The following is a 22,317-nucleotide window of genomic DNA, read 5'->3' as shown; positions in this document are numbered from 1 at the left end:
TAACATAAAAAAAATAACTGCCCCTAAAATACTTTTACATTCGAACCATGATATATTTCGATCTAAATCTATTAATTCTTAAATACTGCACTCGCATACTAAGACGCCGTTTTCGAATTTAGTCACAAAAAAGTCAAATCGATAGATTTAGCGTATGAAATTGTACACCTTTTGTTAAATATTATATATAATAAGTACTGGTTTCTATTAGCACGTCTTGTTATCTTTCATTATAACAAATCATTTTTTTGAAAACAGAGTCGCTTAATTAGTAATGATTATTTTTTGATGGACGTTTAGGTCAACGTGCGTAAAGCATATTTTTAAATATATCTAAGCATAGTTATAAATTTGAAGCAGTGTAAATGAAAGTTGACGAAATAAATTTTTTCCACAAATTACTTCATAACAAGTGATAATTTCTCTGAAAATCGACTTAATTTCAACGTACTTTCGATACTTAAACAATCCACAACATTTGCTGAAACTGTCCATATACATCATTTTGTATAATATACTACCATATTTTTTGATGAATTTTTAAAAACTGTCCCTTTTCGTTACATATTACACAACAAGCGACCTCATTATTAAAAGGCTAGATGATAAAACGTGCTAATACTCGTAGTAACCAATACGTGTTATTTAGATATTACGTAATAAAAGGTGTACAATTACAATTTCAACAACTAAATCTATCAATTTTACATTTTTGCTCTAAAATCGTTACCGGGCTCTTAATTAATTAATATTGTAGTTTTTTCATCGCACGGCCGCGGGTGCGCTACGAATACCGACCTTACTACTATTCAAATAAGTAACTATTCGAATTTAGGTACTCGTGTATCCTTGGGATGCCAAAACATACACACCAAGTTATTGTATAGCATTAAGGTAAATTTAAATTCTCATATTAAGTGAATAATGTATATTCTTATGAGAATAAATGTCTTAAACCACAAAATTATGAAATTAGCATCCCAGCCAAAGCAGGTCTGATACCTAGCATCTCAGCAGTTATGGATAGCCAGCTCACTACATAGTGCAATAGAAATCGCATAGTTTTATAGTTTTGTAAGACTATGTCCGAAAATACTATCGAAATCGAGGAATTGCTAAGTTCTGAGCTAGCATTTCGACCAATGCTAGTCTGATACCTAGCATCTCAACAGTTCTAGATAGTCAGCTTCCTATTGCACTAGAATTCACACCGTTTTATCTTCTAGAACTAAATTTGACCGAGTTTTGATAGACTAAGTCCGAAACTACACTGTAAAACGTGCATTTCATTAATTTCAGTGATTGTACACTTTTGTTTGTGTTTGTCATTAATTCACCGTTACTTCTGTTTTACTCATTTCCTCAAAGGTTAACTGGAAGAGATCTCATACAGATCGCCTTAGTTGTATTTAATTTACTCTGTAACTGTGTTTTTCGTGTTTTTATTTCTATGTACAATAAAGTATATATAAATAAATAATAATAATAAATAAATATTATAGGACATTATAACACAAATTGACTAAGTCCCACAGTAAGCTCAATAAGGCTTGTGTTGAGGGTACTTAGACAACGATATATATAATATATAAATATTTATAAATACTTAAATACATAGAAAACACCCATGACTCAGGAACAATTATCCATGCTCATCACACGAATACATGCCCTTACCAGGATTTGAACCCGGGACCATCAGCTTCGTAGGCAGGGTCACTACCCACTAGGCTAAACCGGTCGTCATATACATACATACATACATAAATCCAGTAAATGCTAAGTTTTGGGCTAGCATCCAAGCTAATGCAGGTCTGATACCCAGCATCTCAAGAGTTCTGGATAGTTCGCTCCCTAGTGCATTAGAAAACTTACAGTTTTATCTTCCAGAACGAAAATTGAAAAAGTTCTGAAGGATTTTTTTCGGAATAGTCTAGAAATCGAGTAAATGCTAAGTTCTGAGCTAGCATCCCAGCCAATGCAGATGTGATCTCCAGGATCTCAGCAGTTCTGGATAGCTAGCTCTCTAGTGCACTAGAATACACACAGGTCTACCTTGTAAAACGAAATTTGACAAAATTTTGATAGACTATGTCCGAAACTCTAAAAATCCAGTATATGCCTTTGAGCTAATATCCAAGCCAATGCAGGTCTTATACCCAGCACCTCAAGAGTTCTGGATAGCCCGCTCACTAGTCCTTTAGAAAACACACAGTCTTTTCTTCTAGAACGAAAATTAAAGATGTTCTGAAGGATTTTTGTTCGAAATAGTTTAAAAATCGAGTGAATGCTAAGTTCTGAGCTAGTATCTCAACCAATGCAGGTGTGATACCCAGGATCTCAGCAGTTATAGATATCCAGCTCCCTAGTGCACTAGAAGCTACACAGTTCTATCTTCTTGACTGAAATTTGGCAGAGTTTTGAAAGACTATGTCTGAAAATAGTATCGAAATCGAGATATTACTAAGTTCTGCTCTTAGCATCCCAGCCAATGCTAGTCTGATACCCAGCAGTACATCTCAAAAGTTCTAGATAGCCACCTTACTAGTGCACTAGAATCCACACAGCTTTATCGTCTAGACCGAAATTTGATAGAGTTTTGATTATGTCCGAAACTACTCTGAAAATCGAGCTTAGCATAACCTTAGCATTCCAGCCAATTCAGGTGTGACACCCTGCGTCTCAGTATTTCCGGATAGCCAGCTCCCTATTGCACTAGAATACATACAGTTCTATCGATTAGAACGAAATTTAACAATATATTGATAGTCTATGTCCGAAACTATTCTGAAAATCTAGGAAATGATTATATGCTAAGTTTATAGCTAACATCCCAGCCAATGCAGGTCTAATACTCAGCATGTCAAAAGTTATCGATAGTGAACTGGAATACACACAGTTTTATCTTCTACAACGAAATTTAGCAGTCTATAGGGAATATTACGCGAAACTCTGCGTAGGAGGCGCCACTACCACAATCCATCACGATCTGAGGATCTACCGCAAAACAAGAAAAACCGAAATTTCGTCATCTAACCTATCTATAACTCTTGCATATTCGAGCGATGAATAGGCAGATAGCTAAATTTGGATTTTCGCGTTTCCCGGTGATACGTCAATGTCATATTTTATTATCTGTGAATACTTGTCATTACACAGCTTAAGGCATAGTACTCTATGTAGTTACTCTATGGTTGGCGAAAGGTGCTAGTGCTGCATTCTGGCGGCAGAACATTGCAGTAATACTCCCTATTGAAAGTTTAGAGCTTGGCATCCCAGCTAATGCAAGTCTGATACCCAGCACTTCAGCAGTTCTGAACGTTATAAGCCCAAAACTTAGCATTTACTCGATTTTTATTTTATTTCATATGAAAATTTACAGTTAGAGTAACAAAAAAGGTTTCGAAATAGAAGCATTAAGTTATGTAATTACAAGTTTCCACAGGTAGAAACTGCGTAATGTACATGACGTGCGAAATAACAAAATTAGTAATTCCATCTATGCTTATAATTATAGAACTCGGAACTTATAATCTTACTGGCTATCGAGCTTTTTTGTCAAAAAGCTACATTTTGAGATGGAAGCAATCCACTTTACACGATGATAGTGGAGACCTAATAAACGATTTTTTTTTTGGAAGCACCCGTAATTTCGTCCCTTGGGGGCCAAGGTAAAGTGAGGTCTGTTCAAAAAAAGAAAAAAAAATCTACAAGCTTCACAAATCATTCGATTAAGATACATTTTGTGTCAATCGAAAGAAAATAGCTTTGTTTTATGTAAAAAAATATACACAAAATATTTTCAAAGAAATTTAGTATTAAAGTATTCAAATAAAAACAAAACTTTTCGACGCTTTATTTTTCAAAAAGTGTCTTCCACGATGGAAAATATCTACCAATAAGTACTTTATTATAAAGTCAAACATATCTCTTATTGAAAACTGAAAACCGCATCAAAATCATTTAAGTACTTTTTAGGGTTCCGTAGCCAAATGGCAAAAAACGGAACCCTTATAGATTCGTCTTGTCCGTCTGTCTGTCCGATTATGTCACAGCCACTTTTTTCCGAAACTATAAGAGCTATACTGTTCAAACTTGGTATGTAGATGTATTCTATGAACCGCATTAATATTTTTTACATAAAAATAGAAAAAAAATACAATATTTTGGGGGTTCCCCATACTTAGAACTGAAACTCAAAAAATCTTATTTTATCAAACCCATACGTGTGGGGTATCTATGGATAGGTCTTTAAAAATGATATTGAGGTTTCTAATAGATTTTTTTTCTAAACCGAATAGAAAAAAAATATATGATATACATTACCATGCAAACTTCCACGGAAAATTGGTTTGAACGAGATCTAGTAAGTAGTTTTTTTTAATACGTCATAAATGGTACGGAACCCTTCATGGGCGAGTCAGACTCGCACTTGGCCGCTTTTTATTAAAATTTATGTTCCAGAAGTTGGCCTAGTTTTATTGACATGAAGATTTTTAATTAGTGACTACTTACAAATACCAAAACGTGTAACATGTAACGCGTAACTTACATTGACTTATATTGACTTGCATAGTAATGTATTTTCTGGTTTTGCTCATTGTTATGTGTAAATCATTCGTTTTAGGTAATATGACAGTGTACTATCATACAAATAAAATCTATTTTCGAAATTAACTGTCGTGAGTTATACTAACATTAAACTAATTCTACGGATTTCACTCATGTGTTTTTAGTCACTCGCCGAAGTCCGAAACATGTCGCGCGAGTGACTAAGAACACGTGAGTGAAATCCGTAGCGTTAGTTCAAAATCTATTCTATTCTATTCTAACAAGTGAACAAAAAACAAATTATTATAAAATTTACTAATTACACGCTCTATGGACTTATAAAGACAAAAACTTCCATACAAATAAAAGTAAGCCAACTTCTGAAACTTGTATCTTAAAAACTGCTTAACCAATTTTGGAGCGTTTTTCATCATATATTAAAATATATATTTGAATTTAAAATGAAAAACTTATTTTCAGACATTCTTCAAAGTCTAGGACATTATTTGCAAGAATAAAGCGCAAACGAGAAAGAATAGGTTTTTAAATATTTCACACAATACACACAAATATTCTTTTAAGAGATTTAGTTTTAACTCTTTTTACGTAAATAAAAGTATTTTTGTTTTCAAATGATATATATGCACTAGGAAGCTGGCTATCCAGAATTGCTGAGATGCTCTAGGTATCAGACTTGCATTGGCTGGGATGCTAAGCTCAGAACTTAACAATATCTCGATATCGATACTATTTTCGGACACACTCTATCAAAACTCTGTCAAATTTTGTTCTGGAAGTTAGAACTGTATATATTATAGTGCACAAGAGATTTGGCTATCTGTAACTGCTGAGATGCTAGGTATCAGACCTGCAGTGGCTAGGATGCTAAGTTCAGAAATAAGTAATATTTCGATTTCCATACTATTTTCGGATGCTGGATTTTCAGTGTAGTTACGGACATAGTCTATCAAAACTGTATCAAATTTCAGTCTAGAAAATAAAACTGTTAGTAATCTAGTTTACTAAGGAGCTGGCTATACGTAGGTGTTAGGATGCTAGGTATCAGACCTGCATTGGCTTGGATGCTAGCTCAAAACTTAGCAATTTCACGATTTTCAGAGTAGTTTCGGACTAAGTCTATCAAAACTCGGTGAAATTTTCTTCACGTGGAAGCTATCTATCCAGAACTGCTGTGATACTAAGTATCAGACCGGCATTGGCTGGGATGCTAGCTCAGAACTTAGTCATTCCTGGATTTCGATACAATTTTCGGACATAGTCTTTCAAAACTTTGCCAAATTTAGTTCTAGAAGGTAGAACTGTGTGTTTTTAGTTCACTAGGGAGCTGGCTATCCAGAACTGCTGAGAAGCTGGGTATCAGACCTTCACTGCCTGGGATGCTAAGCTCAGAACTTAGCAATATCTCCAAAACGATACTATTTTCGGACATAGTATGTCGAAACTCTGCGAAATTTCATTCTAGAAAATAGAACTTTACGGATTCTATTGTACTAGAGAGCTGGCTATTATCATTATGGATGTTAGGTATCACTTAACAAATTCACGAATTTCAGAGTAGTTTCGAACTTAGTCTGTCAAAACTCGATGAAATTTCGTTCTAGAAGATAAAACTATGTGTGTTCTAATACACTAGAAAGTTGGCGATCTAGAACTGCTGAGATACTGGGTATCAGACCAGCTTTGGATGGAATGCTAGCTCAAAACTTAGCAATTTCACGATTTTCCGAGTAGTTTTGGACTAAATCTGTCAAAACACGGTGAAATTTCGTTCTAGAAGGTAAAACTGTAAGTATTCTAGTGCACTAGGAAGCTGGCTATCTAGAACTGCTGAGATGTTAGGTATCCGACCTGCATTGGTTGGGATGCTAAGCTCAGAACTTAGCAATATCTCGATATCGATAGTATTTTCGGACATTGTCTAATTTGTCTATCAAAACTCTGCCAAATTTCGTTCTTGAAGATAGAACTGTGTGGAGTCTAGTGTACAAAAGAGATTTCTATTGCACTATGTAGTGAGCTGGCTATCCAGAACTGCTGAGACGCTAGGTATCAGACCAGCATTGGCTGGGATGCTAGCTCAGAACTTTAGCGTTTACTTGATTTTTAGACTAACTCGAATAAAAATCGTTCAGAACTTTCTCAATTTTCTCTTTAAAAGATGAAACTGTAAGTTTTCTAATGCACTAGGAAGTGGGCTTATCAGAACTCTCGAGACGCTGGGTATCAGATCTGCATTGGCTTGGATGCTAGCTCAAATTTTTGTATCCTCACAAATTTGGCGATAAATTAAAACACGACCCAAGGGAGTGTTTTAAATCGACACGAGTTGCGAATTACCTATTCGCACATGTATCGTACAGCGTTTTACAGTACATATGGCTCTTTAAATGTTTGACATAGTAACGTAATATGCTAATTTTCGCACTAGTGCAGTAAATTAGCACCATATGTACTGTAAATCTACTTTATTTCTTTCTATAGGCACTATAATGGAATTCCATTGCAGAACTGAGATATTCATATGTTTGTCAGCGTGAATACGAGCTATGAAAATTCTGTAGATATAATAATTCTGGTGGGTAGTTAAAACAAAATATATGAATATCGAAGGTATTCTTACCGAATATGGCGTATACTACATTCGTTAGGTTAACTTGTATTTTTTTCTGGAATATCATGTTTTATTACTATATAAAACCGTTCAAAAACTCTTTTATCTACTCTAGGTACATGTGAGTACCTATGTTCTATGTTCAAGTGTTCAATTATAATAGCTATGTCACCTGCCGTTTAATAATATATAACTATGGCATTAGAAGGACGCTATTGTGTATTATGTCCTCGTTCGGTTTTGCGAGTGCGTCGATATATTTTAGAAGACAGATTACCATAAGCACAACCTCGAAATGCAGAATACCTACACGAACATGCTCATATTGAGGGAAATACACATTCTACTATGCATTACGATATTGACTTATATTGTTTTATTACTACTGAGTTTTTATTGTTTTATTTATAGGTTGCATTTAATAATATTCAAGCCACATGTCCTCGATGTTGGCAAACAGCTGAGATAACAGGCTAACAGACTGAGACGACTGGTTTGGCCTAGTGGGTAGTGAAGTGACCCTGCCTATGAAGCTAATGGTCTCGAGTTCAAATCCTGGTAAGGGCATTTATTCATGTGATGAGCATGGATATTTGTTCCTGAGTCATGGGTGTTTTCTATGTATTTAAGTATTTATAAATATTTATATATTACATATATCGTTGTCTAAGTATTTAACGACCTAACTCTTAGCTGTGTTGGTTTTGGGGCGAAGTTCCATACAAAGTTGCCCTTGGTCCTTTCGTTCTAGAAAATAAAACTGTGTGTGTTCTAGTACACCGGGAATATCGCTATCTAGAACTGCTGAAATGCTAGGTATCAGACCAGCTTTCGCTGGGACGCTAAGATCAGAACTTAGTAATATCTCGATAACAATACTATTTTCGGACCTAGTCGATCAAAACTCTGCAAATTTCGTTCTAGAAGATAGAACTTTTTGGATTCTAGTGCATTAGAGAGCTGGCTATTGATAACTGCTAAGATTTTAGGCATCAGACTTGCATTGGCTGGGATGCTAAGCTCAGAACTTAGTAATTTCACGATTTTCCAAGTAGTTTCAGACTAAGTCTATCAAAACTCGGTCAAATTTCATTCTAGAAGATAAAACTGTGTGTGTCCTAGTGCACTAGAGTGATGGGTATCCAGTACTGCTGAGATGCCGGGTATGAAACCTGTATTGGCTGGGATGCTAAGCTCAGAACATAGCAATATCTCGATATCGAAACTATTTTCGGACATAGTCTATCAAAACTCAGCCAAATTTCGTTCTAGAAGACAGAACTGTGAGTATTCAAGTGCTTTAGGAAGCTGGCTATCTAGAACTTCTGAGATGCTAGGTATCAGAACAGCTTTCGCTGGGATGCTAAGCTCAGAACTTAGCATTACCTCGATTTCTATACCATTTTCAGTTATAGTCTTTCAAAACTCTACCAAATTTAGTTCTAGAAGATAGAACTGTGTGTATTTTAGTTCAATAGGGAGCTGGCGATCCAGAACTGCTGAGATGCCAGGTACCAGACCTGCATTGGCTGGGATGCTAAGCTCAGAACTTTGCAATATCTCGATATCGATACTATTTTCGGACATAGTCTATCAAAACTCTGCTAAATTTCGTTCTAGAAGATAGAACTGTGTGGATCCTAATGAACTGGGAAGCTAGCTATCCAAAACTGCTGAGATCCTGGGTATTAGACTTGCATTCGCTGGGATGCTAAGCCCAGAACTTAGCAATTTCACGAATTTCAGAGTAGTATCGGACTAAGTCTGTCAAAAAACGGTGAAATTTCGTTCTAGAAGATAAAACTCTGTATATTCTAGTGCACTAGGAAGCTGTCTATCTAGAACTCCTGAGATGCTATGTATCAGACCAGCTTTCGCTGGGATGCTACCTCAAAAGTTAATATTTACTCGATTTTTAGACTATTTCGAACAAAAATCCTTCGGAACTTTTTCAATTTTCATTCTAGAAGATAAACCTGTATGTCTTCTAATGCACTAGGGAGCGGGCTATCCAGAACTGCTGAGATGCTGGTTATCAGATTTGCATCGGGTGACTTAAAGACTATTTTCAGACAATTTCCATCAAAACTCCGTCAAATTTCGTTCTAGAAGATAGAACTATATGTATTCTAATGCACTAAGGAGCTGGCTATCTATAACTGGTTAGATGCCAGGTATCAGACCTGGATGGGCTGGGATGCTAGCTCAAAACTTAACATTTACTCGATTTTTAGACTATTTCGAACAAAAATCCTTCGGAACTTTTTCAATTTTCATTCTAGAAGATAAAACTGTGTGTTTTCTAATGCACTAGGGAGCGGGCTATCTAGAACTGCTGAGATGCTGGGTATCACATCTGCATCGGCTGGGATGCGATGCTCAGCACTTAGCATTTACTGGATTTCAAGACTATTTTCGGACAATTTCTATCAAAACTCTGTCAAATTTCATTCTAGAAGATAGAACTGTATGTATTCTAATGCACTAGGGAGCTGGCTATCCAGAACTCCTGAGATGATGGCTGTCAAACCTTGGATTTCAGCTCGAACTTAGTTTTAGTTAGAAGAAACCTACAATTTTTTTTGATGTTCGTATCCCATACATATATGAAAAAAATTTTTTTTACAGTTTTGACTAGAACTCATTATAGATCGCCTAGAAATGTTACTAGCTTCCATTTAAATGCTATTTTGAGGCTGTGGAGTGGATAACGGCTGGGATGCTAGTGTGTCAAAATGGGAAGTTAGCATCTCATTTTCAATTTTCATTTTTTTCGCGTAAATAAGTAGAACTATTAAAAAAAACTACCTAGAACTATAGAACTATTAAAAAAAACTACCTAGAACTATAGAACTATTAGGGATGCTACTAGAACTCTCAAGAAAACTTGAGATGCTAACACTTGATATGCTAGGTTCACAGACACCCCTCGGTACTGTCGCACATCATCGACAGGTAACATTTCATTTTTATCACACCACACACACTACCTCAGCAAGCACCTAAGATAATCGGGGTCACTATACCAGCGCTCGTGTACAAATAGGTATGTATAGTAGATATGGGACTGTGCGGGCTCTAAGGCTGCTGAACTCCTTTCTGTCATGGGCACCAGATTGTGATATGTTTGCAAGTCGATGGACGGCTGTGTATCAGATGTGTCTGCGGTATTGCGAGGTGATGGACGAAAGTTGATTGTGATCTGTTTTTCCTAGTATGTAATCCTATCATATAATCTGAATTGTACAGTGCTTTGGTCTCGACTGTAATGCTGTATATATATATATTAAATATTAAATAAAAAATAAATAAATAAATGGGAGCGCGACCGCTTGTTTCAGTTGCGCCCACAATTACGGCCAGTACTCGTATAAATTCAATACATTCAAATATTAACAAAAACTAAGCTTTAGAGGTGTATCTGGGCTGTTATAGTATAAAATGGTGTAGACAACTCATTTGTGCTGCTCGAATTATAGCATTTACTTGTAATATGCACCTGTGGTGACCTCGTCTCGTCTGTGTAGTCTGTGTTACACCACCAGACAGGAACACTACCCATATATGCCCATTGGATCGTTTTCTACCCACTTCTTTCTCTATCATTCTAATTACCTACGCGTTAACTGGAGTGAAAGAGAAAGATGCCCACAATTTACGAACTTCAGTGTTCGCTATAAGTCTACAGGTGATGGAAATCGTAGTATATGCACGTCTCGCCATTATTTAGACTAGTTTTGCATAAGTTCAAGTCAGTATGAACAGAAACACTCCTGACGTTTACGAATTATCAGAGGGCTTACCGCGAACCACGGTCGAAGTGTTGTCTCCCTGTCACACTTACGTACGAATTTACAAGCGCGACAGAGAGGTAACACGTCGAACGTGGTTCGCGGTAGGCCCTCTGTTAACAGTGTGGACGGTACTTTCTTGTCCACTTAGCATGCAACATTTACCGATGACATCATTATAGAGGCCTAGTTAGCGGCCCGTCGGGGAGTTACAACACAATATGTTTAGGGCTGTCTTATCTTTGTTTATATTCAAGTAGATGTGTAAAGACGAGCCATTTTTGTTGCTCTTCTCTGTATTTTGAAGATATTGGGATGAGGACGTTGTAAATTTGATATTTTTAAGAATTTGGGCTACTTTTGATATAAGTCAATTGTTACGTAATTTCGTTGTTTTTGGCTTTCCCGCTGTGTACAAAATTACACGGTGATGTCATCTCGGACCGCCCTCCCCCATCGTGATCATTTGTGATATTTTTCGCGATTTAGGCGATTCATTGACATGATTGTGCTGCGGCGAACGAAACGTCATTGCCTTATGGCGTTCTTCATAAACGCTTGTCAATAAGGAAGTTGGAGATAAGGAATGGAATCTCCATGTACCAAAAAGTGTCATCAAAAAACCTTAAATAGGTGGCGCTACAATACCTAGAATACTTGAAAAAAAAAAAAACAAATCATAGACAGCGCACTTCACTCCGTCAATAACGCCTAGGTTCTTAGCTACTCTAGCGCTACTCTGGAGAGACTTGGAACTATTATTTATAGCTGACCACTGGACACTTTTGCATAAGTTCTGCCTTTGGAGTTTGCGTTCCTTAACTCTACCTTCCATACTTGTCAAGACAAGCTCATGACAGTTCGTCCTTATGTGTCATTTTGACATTTGTGTTCGTTTATTTGTTTATTTACAAGTTTCAATTATAAGTTTACTAATTACTAAGTAACAAAGCTACTACCACTACTAATGTAAGTGTTATGAATAAGGGGGTTAGTGTATGGTGTCAGGGGCGCATTCGGCTAAATATGCAGCGTGTATTTACTTAGGCCGCTCGAATACTTTTGCATTTTTTTAACATGAACGCCGCTCGAACTTTAACTCAGTTTCCACACTTATTCTGATCTTATTTTCATCGTAAATACTTATAAAACTTATTCTTCAGGCTGGCAGACACAAAGGAAGGCGTCCGCCACATGGCGCGAGTGTGTATCGCGGCGCTAGGGGAGAGTCGTGCCGCCCCGCCCCGCGCGCTCCTGGCTCGCCTCATCCCCGCGACGCAGCACAAGGCGCCACACACGAGGGAAGAAGCTGTAAAAACTATACAGACACTATTAGACACGTAAGTATTCGCCCCAACCCTGAGTATAATCACACCACTGAGTGAATACACCGAACGCTTATTAGAGTAGCCACAAGACGCCAAATACCGTTGAAGAAGCTGTTAGGACCATACAAATACTAGACACGTATGAGCCCCGCACCTGAATATAATGACACCACTGAGTGAATAAACCGATTGCTCGTTAAGAGTCGATCCACCCCTGCTACGTAACATAAGGCCCCACACACTAAGGAAGAAGCTGTTGGAACTATACAAGCACTAACAGTGCACATAAGTGTCGGACCCATCCCTGAACATAATGACACCACTGAGTGAATAAACCGAATGCTCGTTAAGTGTCGATCCACCCCACATACCTCACCCCTGCGACGTATCATAAGGCCCCACACACTAGGGAAGAAGCTGTTGGGACTATACAAGCACTAACAGTGCACGTAAGTGTCGGACCCACCCCTGAACATAATGACGCAACTGAGTGAATAAACCGAACGCTCGTGAAGAGTCGATCCACCCCACATACCTCACCTCTTTATCTTTAGAATTCTTAAGGTTTCTCGTTCAATCTTGTGTTGCTAAAAGACCAAAAAATCTACAAGATTTCTTTATTAATTAAGCTCTTCTGCCATTTGCAAACTGCAATTTTACCAATGTGATAAATCATGAATACCAATAGCACATCTTATCGCAACCAGTGCTTTAAATGTATGGAGCTCAGATATATGTCGAGATTGCATAGATAATAAAAATCGGCCAAGAGCATGTCGGGCCATGCTCAGAGTAGGGTTCCGTGGTTACTCTTCCGTCACAATAAGCTAAACTGGAGCTTAAAGTATGGTAGATTGTTAACCAAGGGATGAACTGTGGGTGTACGTCTTTTTACTATGAAGGGGAAACTTTTTGCGATAACTCAAACACAGCTAAACTGATCATATCCGCTATAGTTTTCATTTAATGTCTTTCTTAAGCTCTACTTCCAAGATTTTTTTCATATTTTTTGGACCTATGGTTCAAAAGTTAGAGGGGGGGGGGGGACACATTTTTTTTTCTTTCGGAGCAATTATCTCCGAATATATTCACTTTATCAAGAAATGTTTGTTGAAGACCCCTATTAGTTTTGAAAGACCTTTCCAACGATATCCCACACTGTAGGGTTGAAGCAAAAAAAATGTTCACCCCCACTTTAAGTGTAGGGGAGGTACCCTAAAAAAAAAATAATTTTTAGATTTTATTGTACGACTTTGTGGGCTTTATTGATTCGTCAAGTAAATGACATTTTGTCTATTTCAGGCACGGCGCGCAAGAACTACAACTCCGAGCGGCCGTACCGAACCTCGCCGGGCTTCTAGGGGACCCCAGCAGTGCAGTCAGGGATGCAGCCATGCAACTACTGGTCGACATGTACAGACATGTTGGTGAGTGATCCTTAATCAATATAAGGTACATTGATATGCAAAATTAGGAAGAAACTGACAGAACTTGGAAAAAATGGGTTAAAAATTATGTTAAGTCATAAAAGTTCTTACAGTATTTTAAAATCGTTAAAGTACGACGTACCAATAATCGAAATAGGGAGAGGACGCTATTTAAAATTTTTGAGATAAAAAAAAAATCTTTTTTTGTCTTGGAAAACAGAGTCGACTGGAGAAATCCGGCCCTATATCTCTTTACCCTGAGACGTTGCGATAATCCGAGTTTAATTGTACTTTACGATTTCACACACTTTTTACGATGCGCCGTCAATGCAAATGCTAATTCAAGAATGAATGCCAATTCAATGCTTGAAAATAGGACCTTACCTTAACATGCCACACAGGAGACTTGTGATATAGCCGAGAGATCTGGGAAAAGTTTAAACAGAAGTATATTTTCAGAGTTATTGAGGTAAAACGATAAAATCTTCCGTCACAAGTTACGCGCGTCCCGTCATATATTTTGTTCCTTTCTAATTCCTGGCTTTACGCACCCTCTTAAGAAAGCTTAAATTCGGTGGTCTGCGTATCTATAGTTTTGCAAGCCATTTCCGTCGGTAGAAAAATGCAGCAAAATCAAAAAATGCAGGCGGGAAGGATTGTTGGAAAATAGAATTTCGCGCCTTTTTCTACTGACAAAGTGTGGTTGCCAAAGTATAAATGCATTATTCTACTGTCCACAGGTGAAAGACTGAGGACTGACCTGAAGAAGAAGGAACTGGTGCCGGCGCAGAAGTTGGCGCTGCTAGAACAGAAGTTTGACGAGGTTCGGGAAGCGGGCTTATTACTGCCTACAGGTAAATAACATAGGGAATAGTAATATAGGGAATATTACGCAAAACTCAGCGTAGGGGGCACCACTAGGACAAACAGTAAACAAACCGCCTTGATGCGTCAATTTTATATTTATTCGTAACAAATAATCGGTGAAAACTTGTCAAGAAACTGTTTACTGTATCGATGGGTAGGATGACAGGTGTCTTTTCCATATAATTCATAACCAAAAACGTCAAATCTCACAAAATTGTATTGAGATGACATCTGTTAGCGTATCGAGTTTAAAAATACTATCGTTACAGGATTATGTACAGTATCATGATTGTAATAATGATGAAATAGTTTTGAATGATTGACGGTTACTTTCACTTTCCTATACCGATCGGGATATTGACCGTGGTTACCTTTTGTATTGTTTTCGAGTTGCCGATATTTGGACGCAGTTACATGCGTCTTGTTCACGGGTGACTGAAGGGGTCTCTATTGTTTTCCATAAAGATTTATGTCATAATGTGTATTTGCATGTACTTAATTTTGATGATTTTATAGATATGTTCACTGATGATACTTGAATATATCTCATATTCTTAATAATGTTGTGTGTCCGCATTTTCGTTAGTCATAATTTGCTCTTTCCAACCAACTTGCGAAAATCCTGAGAAGTTAACGGTTTCAGAATTATGACTAATGATAATCTGACTATCATTACGTTGTTTTTTAATAATTGGCTACTTGACTGTTTTTTGTAAATAATGTCAAACGATCTTGATTTTCCTGAGGATCAAATGTCTATATAGGACTCATGGCATTTAAGCAACACAAAGATCAGAAATGAGAGTTAAAGTCTGACGCTCGCACTCGACGATTGAAACGCCTCTAACAAAATGATAATGTGATGTGACGTCACATCATATAAGTCTGTCCTAAATGTATGGAAGATCAAGGAAATTGCCATTTTGACCCTAAAATTGCGTTTATGTGTATAGTTGTCACAATTTATTTTTTAATAAAATGTAAGGAATCGAATGGTACCATTTTCTTTTCTATTTTTGAAAGACAAATAAAATAAAAAAAATTGATACTTCGAAGCCTTGTATTTTTTTATAATCTCAATATAATTTTTTAAATTCCACTTTTTTATGGATGGCTCTGTTTCTATCCATTTAACTAAATTTTGTTATAATATTCAACATGTGTCAAGTACCCAATTATGTCAAACAAAGGGATTCGTGACTGAAGATAACGGGTGGATGTCAAAGTTATGTAGACCGCGCTCGGTCTAACCTTATTCGTGCGCGTTCACTGTCAACGTTACTGGTCGCGTTGGCACCGGTTGTAGGTGATCACGATCAATAGCCCGGTCGATATAAATGTATGCAATTCATACTGGGTAATACTGAAAGTTTCCAGAATGAGCCATTTAGAATTTATTCGTTGAAAATATAACTTATTAATTAATAGAATCAGGCGTTACTTTGCGGAAATTCATGCTGATTAAAACAAGAAATATTACTTTGCTAATTCGCGAGAAAATAACGTGCTAGTCAATTAGTGCTAACCCGTTATACTTACTTGCGTATTTTTACATGCCATTAATGTTTCCACCATAAATACAACAATCCACCACCAAAAGTACAAAACTTCGAGTCTCGGAGTACGCAAGTAAGTATAACGGGTTAGCACTGATTGATTAGCACGTTATTTTCTCCCGGATTAGCAAAGTAATGTTCCTTGTTTTAATATAACTTATTGACTATTTTTAGATATAATTTGATGATTTGGATTAGGAATGCTGTTTGAAAATTATGTGTCAGGGATTTTTTAAGTTTTTTTTTAATTCTAAGATTTTAGGATGTTTTAGTATGAGCTTAAGTCTTCTTCTTCTCCTTCCTTCGTCCTTTTCCCATTATTTGGGGTCGGCTTTCCTAGTTGCATCTCGCCAGGCTTCGCGGTCCCGGGTCATGTCAGGTGGGATTTGGGCTTCCATATTCCTCTTCACTGTTGCCAGCCATGTCAGTCGGGGTCTTCCTCGTCGCGATTGTGTGGGGAACATATCCAGCACCTTGCGTGTCATACATATGTTAGTATGAGCTTAAGTATAATGAAAAAAATCGGCCAAGAGCATGTCGGGCCACGCTCAGTGTAGGGTTCCGTAGTTACTCTTCCGTCACAATAAGCTAAACTGGAGCTTAAAGTATAGTAAATTGTTAACAAAGGGATGAAACGGTACCTTTCACCCGAGTTAAACAAATAGGCAAATTTGCATAATCAGTACCTAATTAAAGTAAGTCTTTTTACTATGAAGGGAAAACTTTTTGCGATAACTCAAAAACAGCTAAACTGATCATGTCCGCTATAGTTTTCATTTAATGTCTTTCTTAAGCTCTACTTCCACGATTTTTTTCATATTTTTTGGACCTATGGTTCAAAAGTTAGAGGGGGGGGGGGACACATTTTGTTTTTCTTTCGGAGCGATTATCTCCGAATATATTCACTTTATCAAAAAATGTTTCTTGAAAACCCCTATTAGTTTTGAATGACCTTTCCAACGATAGGGTTGAAGCGAAAAAAAAATTTCACCCCCACTTTACGTGTAGGGGAGGTACCCTAAAATAAATTAAATTTTTAGATTTTATTGTACGACTTTGTCGGCTTTATTGATTTATATATCCATGCCCAATTTCAGCTTTCTAGCACTAACGACCACGGAGCAAAGCCTCGGACAGACAGACAGACAGACGGACATGGCGAAACTATAAGGGTTCCTACATGACTATGGAACCCTAAAAAGGTAGGAAAATACAGGGGTATCGGCGCCGAGTACAATTTTATTCCATTCGGTGTCGAGACCCTTGGTCCGTGGGGCCCTGGCGCTCTGAGTCTTTTCAAAGATCTGTCTAAGAGACTCAGAGACGCCACAGGAGATCACAGCTTCCTCGTTCAACGTATCAGTCTAACGATCCAGCGAGGAAATGCTGCCAGCGTCTTCGTTACCATGCCGCAGGGGCCATTTTTAGGGTTCCGTAGCCAAATGGCAAAAAACGGAACCCTTATAGATTCGTCATGTCCGTCTGTCTGTCCGATTCTGTCACAGCTACTTTTTTCCGAAACTATAAGAGCTGTACTGTTCAAACTTAGTAAGTGGATGTATTCTATGAACCGCATTAAGATAGATTTATTATAGATTTATTTTAGTTTTATTTTAGATTTAATTTAGTAATATTTTAGTTTTAGTTTACATTATTAATTGTAATAATTACTTTTAAAAATTCATTTTATGATAATTTTACCAATAAAATAGTATAATGAATAATAACATTGTTGCGAGGTGTATGTGAAGTCCCCAATCCGCATTGGGCTAGCGTGGGGACTATAGCCCGAGCCCTCTCGCACATGAGAGGAGGCCTGTGCCCAGCAGTGGGACGTATATAGGCTGAATTATTATTATTTATTATTAACATTGTTGCAGCGAACGCGGGCGTGGACGAGGCGGACTACGTGTCGCGCACCGCGGCGCGGCGCCAGTTCGCCGGCCGCGCCGCCCGCGACGACTCCGGGGCCTCCACGCCAGGTCAGGCGCGCTCTCTTCTTCCTCGCGTTGTCCCGGCTCATGGCCGCCTGGGGTCCGCTTGACGCCTAATCCCAAGATTTGGCGTAGGCACTAGTTTTTACGAAAGCGACTACCCTTCTAACCCAGAGGTTAACTTGGCCTTGTTGGGATTAGTCCAATTTCCTCATGATGTTTTCCTTCACCGGAAAGCGACTGGTAAATATCGAATGACATTTCGTACATAAATATTGGTACGAGCCGGGTTTTGTTTCCGCGACCTCCGGATTGCAAGTCGCACGCTCTTACCGCTAGGCCACCAGCGCTTCGCAATAACTATTTCTTTCTATTATATATTTTTTTCAGCCATCTTGAACAATTTCATTTATTTTCACCGCACCCGCTAGTCTTTTTTTTTAATATTAGAAAGAAGGTAAGCGATTTTGACGTTCATTTTATTGAAAAATAAGTCATGACAAATATGTACCTAATAATTATAAATCATACACGGTCATTTACATTATTTTGCTGTCATAATGAATAGTTACTGATTTTTAAAAAGCGTTTTCGAATAAAAAGATATGTCAAAATTATTAAACTTATTTCCAAGGCCCGTACTTTTCATACCATTGACGCAAAAATGACGTAATTTAACATACAGGGAGTAACAATACTACAAATTTAGATAACTTACTTATTGACGGGTAGAAAAATAAATACTTGTTACGAGAATAAAAGTTACGCTGTTAAAAATCAAAACTATTTATTAATCTATTATTTATTTGAGTGACAATAAGATGAAAGTCAGTTAGACGTTTCTATACTGATTGTCAAGTATATGTATAACTTACCTAAAGAGGTTGATAAATGATTAATTATTACGAAAATACTAATTTGAATCATACTCTATGTAGCGTGACGTCATTTTTCTGTCAACGGCTTGAAAAGTACGGGCCCTGCTGATAAGACAATTGAATCTTACCCACAAAAGTGACAAAGTAATTAGATGCAAATTTTGAGTTTTTTTCCTCATTTCGACCGGTGGAATTGACTTATAAGTGATAATTTTTAACTATACATATTCCATTTCCTAATCATAAACTCTAGAAATTATCATACAGTTGCTACGATCACTTTATTATGCCATCATTGCCACACTCACAATTTTGAGTCTAGACATATGTGACCGCGGCCGGCAAAATCCCCCACTTGTTCGTATGCCATAAGGACGAGATTTGCTTGTATCTTTATACGAATAACCTCACAAGGCGCCCTTATCGATTATTCGCGGATGGTCTAAAACGCAAAATGACTAGTGTAATATTTTGCCTATATCGCTTTTAGTCTACATCGCGAACGGTCTGGAACGCAAAATGACCACTTTTTTCTTTCATTAGTCATAGTCATAGTCATTTATTTTATAAAGCCAATTTACAAGTCAACATCAAATTACTATACAGAAAAATTAATCCTTACATCACGGTAAAATTACAAAAAATAACATTAGAATTTTCAATTAATACATTTAAAAAAAAAGTAAGAAATTATGATAATATCTAATAATAGTAAAATAGAAATAATAAAAAAAAAACAGAATAATTAATATATGATTAAATTAATAATTATATCTAAATTAAATTAAATTAGGTAGGTTAGGTTTGTTATATAGTTATCTTCAAATGGCCGAAAGCCAAACCGCCCAGAATAGGAGCCCCGTGGCAGCGGGGCTCCGTCGACATCGCTAACGTAAAGATAAGACGACGAAAATGATGTAGGCATTTTGCGTTCTAGACCGATCGCGATGTAGACTAAAAGTGATATAGGCAAAATATTACACTAGTCATTTTGCGTTTTAGACCATCCGCGAATAACCCAAGCGACAGTGGGACGTTTTGCTGACCGCAGTCATAAATTATTCATCACAATGGACAACATTTCAATGCTTTCCATTACAACAGTTGTTTTTTATATTGTATTTTTTATTCCCTTGACTAAAAGATATGTTGTTAATTTAAGATCCATCGATTAAACTTCTATTTCTAAAACTTAATCAAGTTGAACTTCACTTCAAGCTGGTCTAACGCATAACCTCTCTTTTCCTAACATGTTCACCGGGGCCGCGCCGTTTAACCGACTGCGACTAATCCATCCAACGTGGGAGTGCATCATCATCTTACTTATATATTAACTTTATCATGTATTCTTATTTATTTCATACTTTTTACACATATTTTTGAATTCATGCCAAAAATCTCTCAACATACATTTTAATTTACATCCAAATTACGATTTGTCAGTATTTTTCTTTCGTATTCTCTCCATTTATATCTTATATATTAACTTATCTTGTACTCTACTCATATTCCGATAAAATTTATAATGTTTGTTTACTTATTTAAAAAAATGTGAATTACTTACAAATTGATGAAAAAATCTCTTAAAACTTACGATGTACGTTTAAATATCAAAAATCATGACTACATCTATCTATATAATTTTCTCTCTCTTTCCTTATTATTATAATAAATCCATCTAAAACAAAAACATAACGTCCATGATAAAATCATTAATTAAACATTTTATTGAAATCAATATTTTAAATTCTGATCATGATTTTCTCTATCCAATACATTCCGGAATCATAATTCCTTGTCACATTACTCTCATTTCTATAACAATGTAATCTATTCAATTATTCAAATCATATATTTTCACCCATATCATATATACTGACATAAATCAATATTTCCATCCATATACATCGTCATATATGTATTGACATATATAGCGTGTGAAGTACCAAAGAGGACAGTCCCCGGACTGTACAGTCTGCCGTCGGCGAGCAGGAAGCCGCCGCCGCCCACGAAACTAAATAGTGCGACCAGTGGTACGTATATATGATTGTGAGTAGATTAGAAGTGTGCAAAAACGATATCTTTATACAGTGTTCCTAGCCATTGGACTAAGTCAAAATATACATAATAACAGGGTATTTAGAACCAGTATACAAACTATCAGAATTCAAGTCTTGGAGACCTTCTACATCTCTAAGGATAATTTAATGATTTTTTTTATATTTTATCTCTGACACATGCATCTGTAAAGAATTTTAGTATTTGTGGGTTTTATTTTTTTATCATAGTTTTTTTTGTGTAATTTGACATGTAGAGACAGTATACATCTCTAATAAAGTATATATTATTTCATCGATTTCATATTTGTAATTGTATTCGCGGTCTTATCGCTTTTTAGCGATAAGACCGCCTGTTGTTTACCTCTTCTTTATGTGTTGTATTATTTGTACTGTTTCTGTATTGAGGTGTGCAATAAAGTATATTTGTATTGTATTGTATATTTTTGTATTTTGTAATTTTTATTGTTTGTAAAAATGTACATGTAAAAGTGCCCCTGTGGCCTATTTGTGAATAAATGTTTGATATTTGAACAACTGGAGTAGCGTTTACGAAAAATTTATAAATTACGATACTTTGGAGCAGCCTGTAGGGCTAAAATGGTCGGTTCTTTATCATTGTCACCATGCCTGTCACGTTCTAACAAATATGTAAGTGCGAAAGTGACGGGCATAGTGACGGGTGATAAAAAGGGAACCATGTTGCCACGGCTGTATGTGTTAGTAGCTCCCGAGGTACAGTCGAGTTCATAAATATGTATACATTTCTTCGCCTTACTCCATTGCAAAAAGGTGAAAAAATGTATACATATTTATGAACTCGACTGTAATATATCCTCATAGAATTTTATGAAATCTTTGTCCTTTTTGATTATCTTTTTTATTTATGACACTAATAAGATTCTGACTATTGACAAAATGTCATCATTGACGAACATTTGCGAACAAATTGTCATCAACAATCACTGCCAACGATTAATACAGAAGTGTTTGTTTTTTTTAAATCTTTTTTTTTTAATAAAAAAAAATATGTTAGAGTATTCCTGAGAAGTAACCCTATGTGGGATTTCAGGTTTGTCCAATGGCTAAGGATACACTGTATTTATAAGAAGAATTCATGGGTAATTGAGTATAAAGAATGCAGAACACATTTGTAAGCGTGACCACACTTTTAAACTTCTATATAAACCTAGAGAAAGGACGCTTGGCACGAGGAATTCCGTACATTGACCGACTATTCCCATCTCTATCTCACGCGTATAATTATATTGCTATCCCGCTCACACAGTAGCATTG

General features: G+C 36.6%; 1 protein-coding gene across 1 annotated transcript in view; it reads left to right on the top strand.

Moving 5' to 3' along the window:
- The window catches only part of LOC133532075 (CLIP-associating protein), a 102,096-nt gene that overhangs the window by 20,573 nt on the left and 59,206 nt on the right, over window positions 1–22,317 (top strand). The window contains exons 5-9 of the mRNA XM_061870568.1: window positions 12,138–12,314; window positions 13,605–13,729; window positions 14,470–14,583; window positions 18,033–18,134; window positions 20,899–20,997. Coding sequence (XP_061726552.1) covers window positions 12,138–12,314; window positions 13,605–13,729; window positions 14,470–14,583; window positions 18,033–18,134; window positions 20,899–20,997 — 617 coding nt within the window. The remainder of the gene's footprint in view (window positions 1–12,137; window positions 12,315–13,604; window positions 13,730–14,469; window positions 14,584–18,032; window positions 18,135–20,898; window positions 20,998–22,317) is intronic.

Source organism: Cydia pomonella, chromosome 26 (genome assembly GCF_033807575.1).
Source record: "Cydia pomonella isolate Wapato2018A chromosome 26, ilCydPomo1, whole genome shotgun sequence".
Lineage (NCBI taxonomy): Eukaryota > Metazoa > Arthropoda > Insecta > Lepidoptera > Tortricidae > Cydia > Cydia pomonella.
Note: the sequence above shows the minus strand (reverse complement) of the source record. Positions and strands in the feature narration are given on the sequence as shown.